This window comes from Otolemur garnettii, unplaced genomic scaffold (assembly GCF_000181295.1).
Source record: "Otolemur garnettii isolate 467f Iridium unplaced genomic scaffold, OtoGar3 scaffold00092, whole genome shotgun sequence".
Taxonomy (NCBI): Eukaryota; Metazoa; Chordata; class Mammalia; order Primates; family Galagidae; genus Otolemur; species Otolemur garnettii.
In genome coordinates, this window is record NW_003852487.1 from 6,136,167 (window position 1) to 6,143,225 (window position 7,059).

Genomic DNA, 7,059 nt, shown 5'->3' on the forward strand with positions numbered 1-7,059 from the left:
TAGTAACTTCAAACTATTGGGCTTAAGTGATTCTCTTGCCTCAGCTTCCTGAGTAGCTGGAACTACAGGAGCCTGACACAATGCCTGGCAATTTTTTTGTTGCAGTTGTTACTGTTTTTTAGTAGGCCAGGGCTGGGCTAAAACCTGCCAGCTTTGGTGTATGTGGCTGAAGCACAACTCACTGAGCTATGGGTGCCAAGCTAAGTGGGATACCTTTTGAAACTGCTGGTATTCTTCTAAATGAAGAATTCAGGATTAATTTCCAACTTTAACAAAACCATTTGGAGAAGCAGGTGGTATTTTCTACCTTAAGATACTGGCTTCAACCTGCATAATGTTTCTGGTTTATCAATAAGTTATTTTCAAGGTATTAGTAACAAAGCTTAAAACTTTCAAAAGTAGATTTCTGGAAAAAAAATTATTCAATAGGAGATTTGACTTTGATATGCAACCAATTTCAAAAAATTAAATCAATATTTAGGGTTTGGGAAAAAATAAATATTCATTCAAGCTAATTAAAAAAATATATAGTGCCAGGCATGGTGGCTTATACCTATAATCCCAGAACTTGGGAGGCCAAGGTGGGTGGATTACCTAAGCTCACAGGTTCAAGACCAGCCTGAGCAAGAGTGAGACCTCATCTCTAAAAGTAGCCAGGCATTGCGGTGGACGCCTATAGTCCCAGCTACTTAGAAGACTGAGGCAAAAGAATCTCTTAAGCCCAGGAGTCTGAGTCTGTGAGCTATGATGCTATGGCACTCTACCAGGGGTAACAAAGTGAGACTGTCTCAAAAAAAAAAAAAAAAAAAAAAAAGGGTATATGTATGTATATACGTAATTTGCAGTGAGAAAGTATTAATTTTTCCTGTAGATTATGAAAAGGACTTCAGAAAAAAATACCTCCTTTTTAAACTACGTGATCTATACTTTGGAGAGCTTATAAAATCTCAGAAAGTCAACTGAAATATTAAGGGTAAAATGGTTTGCTTAGAGCCACAGTTAATATCAAAGTTGGAAACAGAATCTTTTGCCCATACCTTTTACTTATTTATTTTATTCCCAGTCCCAACAGCTTTTACAAGTTCTTTTGTTTTTGTTTTGGCAAAGCAGTAAATTTCTTTCTTCAAATCTTATATATAACCTCAATATTTAAAATATATGAAAGTATAGTGCTCTGGTTTAAGAAGAGTAGAGAGGCCCTAGTGAGCTCCACTTCTACAGCAGCTGCATAGCACACATTCTAAAACTCACTGCTGTCAATCCAAATAAATTTCCTGCATAGGTTTAATTTCCCCACATTCATATCCTTTTTTCAGTATTTTTTGCAGTGGTAAGTAGAAAAATATGGAACGCTTCATATATTTGTGTGTCATCCTTGTGCAGGGGCCATGCTAATCTTCTCTGTATCATTCCAATGTTAGTATATGTGCTGCCAACATGAGCACTTTTTTCTCTGATTATTTTTTAACTTTTCTATATGTAAGGTTAAGAAAATCCAAATGTGGATCTCATTTCACTGTTGAAATGTAATTAGGATTTTTACACTTGTGCATTTTACCAAACTATGCAGAACAAATGGAATTCTTCTAAAACCAAATTTCTTCCTTCTAACAAATGGTAAACTATAAATTTTACCTACGTGAAAGTAAGGAATTACTTTACTAACAATAATTTGGCCTTTGAGTTTTGGCACTTTTAGTAAAGACCAGTCTTTATCCTGTTTTACAAAGCTGTCAATTTTCATTAAGACAAATATTTGGGGGGCTGGGTGCAGCAGCTCACACCTGTGATCCTACCACTCTGGGAGGCTGAGGTGAGTGGACAGCTTGAGCTCACAAGTTTAAGACCAGGCTGAGCAAGAGCAAGACCCCATCTCTACTAAAAAATAAATAAATAAGCTAAGACAAGAGGATCTCTTGAGCCCAAGAGTCCATGGCACTCTACCCAGGGCAACAAAGTGAGACTCTGGCTCAAAAATTAAAAAAAAAAGAAAGACAAATATTTTTTCTACTTAATATCAATTTCTTGATATTAGGGGAAATTAATTTTTAAGATTTACAATAAATGATTCAGTTTTACTTTAATACATTTTCATTATTACTAGCTTCTTGACTTTAGCTTTAATATAGTCAAAATCATAGTGAGGAGAATAGTTCCCACTAAAGAATGTGGAGGTTGTAGGATGGGCAGATGCATAACACCAAAGTTTAGTAACATCTGGGATATAATGTTAAATACAGATGTTCAAGATACAGATATAATGTTAATTCCACATTACAATGCACAAAACCCTAGCCATTATATTTATATTGGCTACTAGAGGACACAGTAAAAAGTGGGTGGGTCAAGTGAAATAGTTTGTACTTCAATTTTGTAAAAGCATTTGTTGAAGTATGATAACTCAACAAGTAAATACAAATTAATAAATCTATGCCAAAACAGCTAAATCACTGCTATGAAGCAAAAATGTCAATCAAAACATAGACTACTCAGGTGTGTGAGGCAGGAGGATCACTGGAGCCCAGGAGTTTGAAGTTTTCATGAGCTATCTGATCCCACCACTGCTTGGGCAACACAGCAAGACCCTATCTCAATTTAAATTTTTTTAATTAAATAGATAAAAACCACAGATAGAGAACTGGGCATGATGGAGCATGTCTGTAATCCCAGTGATTTGGGAGGCTGAGTGGAAGGATTGCTTAAGCCTAGGAGTTTGAGGCTGCAGTGAGCTAAGATGTACTCCAGCCTAGGTGACAGAGGAAGACCCTGTCTCTAAACACAAACAAACAAAAAACAAAGCCTTAACCAATCCAGCACTGCATGAGAGATCCAGAGTCTACTTAGAGAAGCACATTCCCCCACTCAGCAATGTAACTCACTGGCTGAGGAGCATTTGCAATGCTTTATGTAGAGGCTCTTTAAGTTCCTGAGACACTTTTTCTCCAAGATGGGCCAAGCAGTCTTCTATTGAGCTTTCTGGGTTAGCAGGGCTGAACACTGGAGAAGTGTGACGGTCAAAGCCTGTGCTGGTAAAGGCTGAAGACAGGGCAAAAGAAATTCCTACTTTAATAAACAATACCAAAGGTTGTACTATAAAAGCCCAGGGGATTAAGACACCTACTATTGGGAACAAGCTAATAGTTTTATAATCCACTTTGAAAGGTCAAATAATCATTATGGATATTATTCTTTCCTGCAAAACAAAAATTGGTTAAGTTTCAAAGTTTGTTTTTTTTTTTTTTTTTAAGAAAAAGTTTGAATGGGAAAATCATAGTTTCAAGAGAGGAAAATAATTAACTTGACATGTTAAGATATGATAACCAATTTAGTTTATTACTACTCACTAATTCAGTATAGGAATGATAAATGAGGGGCTGAGTGTGGTGGCTCACACATGCAACCCCAGCTCACAGGTTCAAGACCACCCTGAGCTAGAGTAAGACCCCGCCTCTAAAAATAGCTGGACATTGTGGTGGGCACCTGTAGTCCCAGCTACTTGGGAGACTGACTGAGGCAAGAAGATCACTTAAGCTCAGGAGTTTGAGGTTGCTGTGAGCTATGATGCCACAGCACTCTACCCAGGGCAATTGTGTAAGACTCTGTCTCAAAAAAAAGAATGATAAATGAGAGACAACTCTTGGCTCTATCTTCCCTTTCTTAATATTTTGTTTTTTAAATTTTGTTTTGGCCAGGCGCAGTGGCTCACACCTGTAATACTAATACTCTGGGAGGCAGAGGTCGGTGGATTGCCTGAGCTCCTGAGTTTGAGACCAGCCTGAGCAAGAGCGAGACCCCTTCTCGAAAAATACTTGGGCATTGTGGTGGGCACCTATAGTCCCAGCTACTTGGGAGGCTGAAGCAAGAGAATTGCTTAAACCCAAGAATTTGAGGTTGCTGTGAGCTGTGATGCCAGGGCACTCTACCAAGGGTGCCAAGTGAGACTCTGTCTCAAAAAAAAAAAAAAATTTGTTTCTGTCTTTATAAAAGTAGAACTTCTTAAGCCAGATTCTAATCAGTTTATTCCACCCAAGGATAAATCCATTGCTTTCATTCCCTTGTTAAAATGAACTTCCAAACTTAATACTACTTCACATGGATAAATTTTAAAACTCTGAAGATTATATAAGTATAATAAAGTCAGAATCTATTCCCTCCTTAGTCCAAATGTACTTCCTAACTCCATGTTGTAAAGATGTAGCCCTTCCCTAACTGCAGGAAGGGCAGGCAGAGTAACTGTTGTTCTAGGGTACAAATACGGTACAGGGTGTAAAAATCCCAGTATAGCAAGTAGCCTGCACACATTCCCAAGAGTTATCAATCATCTCTGTAAAACATTTATTTCATTAATCTAACGGTTGTTCCTAGAAGGCTCCAAATTATACTACAGAGTTAATATTTCTTAAGTATGTATTTCTTTACTAAACTCTTTGCTTCTTTCTCCACTAATAGGGAACTTTTTAAAAGTATGATTTATAATTTTGTTCATTAAAAATTATTGGACAATGTATGTCCACACAAAAACTTGAACAAGAATTATACATGACAAAAAGTAGAAGCAACCAAACTGCCCATCAACTGATGAACAGATAAACAAAATGCAGCGTATGCACAATGGAATATTATTTGGCTATAAAGAGTAATAAAGTACTAAAATCTGCTATAATATGGATGATCCTTGAAAACACGTTGAGTAAAAGAAGCCAGTCACAAAAGACCACATGGTGCATGAGTCTATTCATCTCCATGTCCAGAACAAGTAAATCCAGAGGAAATGAAAGTAGATCAGTGGTTGCCTTGAGTAGGGGTTGCCTTGAGCAGCACCAACTGGGAGTGGGAATGGGAAATGACTACGTGATGCATATAGTGTTTCTTTTTGGAGTATTAAAAGTATTCCACATTTAGAGTATGGTGATGCTGTACAATTCTGTGACTGTATTAAAAATGACTACATTGAACCTTTTAAATGAATAAATTTTATGGTATGTAAAATAAAGCTGGCTCGGTGCCTGTGGCTCAAGCGGCTAAGGCGCCAGCCACATACACCTAAGGTGGCGGGTTTGAATCCCCAGCCCGGGCCCACCAAACAACAATGATGGCTGCAACCAAAAAACGGCCAGGCGCTGTGGCAGGCGCCTGTAGTCCCAGCTACTTGGGAGGCTGAGGCAGGAGACTCGCTTGAGCCCAGGAGTTGGAGGTTGCTGTGAGCATGATGCCATGGCACTCTACCCAGGGGGATAGCTTGAGGCTCTGTCTCAAAAAAATAAAATTAAATTAAATTAAATTAAAAAAAAATTAAAAAAAAATAAAATAAAGCTGTAAAAAAATCATCAGGCAAAATGCTGAGTGCAATGTTATTTATGGAAGGTAAATCAGGAAATAACCCAAATGTTCCCCTCAACAATAAGGGAACAACAGAGTATACATTCATTGAATGAATATATACAGTGAATTTCATGGACTTAATGGAATAACTATCTAATGTTACTATCTAATGTTAAAAGGTTACTATCTAATTTTAAAAGGTTACTATCTAATGTTAAGTGCAAAATATGTGGCCATAAAGTTATATGTACATTATGATTACAACTATCTACAACATATATATATGCATGTAAAAATGAAAAAAGTTTTCCTTCTTTTTTCCCTTTAATGTTGTTATTAGTTATAAAGACACCAAATAGAAATCAAACCATATTGAATGGAAAGGACTTTAATATGACCATTTAGTCCATTAATTAACATCCCAAACAGCAACATCAAAACTGTTAGGTATAGTTGGGAAACTTTTATAACTGTATCCCCCAGAAAAGAAAAAAGGCTCCCTTCTACTTTCACCCTTACCAATGAAGTTGTGTAAAGTCCAGAACACCCCACAGTGAAATCAAATTAAACTAACAGTAAATTACACCAAACAGAATCTGCCAATTAACTAGGAAAATAAGAACAGACCTTCAGAAATTTCTTTGTCCAGGGATTTTAGCTCTTCTTCAATTTCAATTTTAACTTTCAATAAAATTTCTTGATCCAGAGATTGTGAAACTACCTCTAGATGAACCCCTGAAACCAACAAAAAAGGTTACTATTGAAAGAGGGAGAGAAAAACTGTTAGAATATAATAGTCTGACTTAACTTTCTAGTCAGAAGATGCAAAGTCAAAATACATGATACACCAAGGCTAGGGAGGATAGGAGATATTTATTGCAATAATTAAGTAAATAAAAACCTTAGTAGAAGTGTTTGGGTTTATCAAACAAAACCTGGTAAAAATAGAATAGAATAAGCCTCCATCTTTCCAGATGTTTCTGCAAGGAAGGGAAAAAGAGCAGAACTTTCAGAAAGACATTAAGTGAACAGATTAGGAGAAGACTGGTAATAACATGCACAAGTCCTCTCTTTTTGTATACAACATATTCCTTGAAAAAATATTTATGAATGCTAAAACTGAAAGTATGTATGAATGCTAAAACCAAATAAAATAATTCATGTTTAACCTCTCACATACCCACACTCATTGCATAATATAGTTCTGCCTCATTGGGTTAACGTACTACAGTTTTGTATTGTTGGGTAATCTGTTGTAATGCATGGTGGCCAAGGATCACCAAGGGCTCTAGGGAGATCAGTCAAGAAGAACTATCTAGGCATGGGTGGAGGGGGAACTAATGAAAGATTTATATCCAGAGACTAGAACACAAAAGAGACCAAAAAATGCTCCCTAAGGTTAAAAGTGAGCAAATTCGGGCATACAGCATCATAGCTCCTTTTACAGCTATAAAAAGCTTACATAAGCCTGGGCAACACAGAAAGACCCTGTTCCACACACAGAAACATCAAAAATTTAAAAATTAGCTGAGTGTGGGAGTGCATGCCTTGTAGTCCTAGCTACTTAGGAGGGTGAGGCAGGAAGATCATTAAAGCCCAGAAATTCAAGGTTACAGTAAGCTATGATTGCTAGAGCCTGGGCAATAGAATCAGACCCCATCTCTTAAAAAAAAAAAAAATGATAGGCTTGGCGCCTATAGCTCAACCGGCTAAGGCGCCAGCCACGTACACCTAAGG

At 37.1% G+C, this 7,059-nt stretch overlaps 1 protein-coding gene and 1 non-coding gene across 3 annotated transcripts in view; both read right to left on the bottom strand.

Moving 5' to 3' along the window:
• The window catches only part of BCL2L13 (BCL2 like 13), a 104,896-nt gene that overhangs the window by 41,210 nt on the left and 56,627 nt on the right, over positions 1-7,059 (bottom strand). For both annotated transcript variants that reach the window (XM_003795465.3, XM_023516548.1), the window contains exons 3-4: positions 5,950-6,057; positions 2,880-3,036 (exon numbers count right to left, since the gene is read on the bottom strand). In XM_003795465.3, the coding sequence (XP_003795513.1) occupies positions 2,880-3,036; positions 5,950-6,057 (265 nt within the window). The remainder of the gene's footprint in view (positions 1-2,879; positions 3,037-5,949; positions 6,058-7,059) is intronic.
• LOC111727078 lies at positions 1,339-1,445 on the bottom strand. The gene has a single exon (XR_002774709.1). It is a non-coding gene; the product is annotated as a U6 spliceosomal RNA (small nuclear RNA).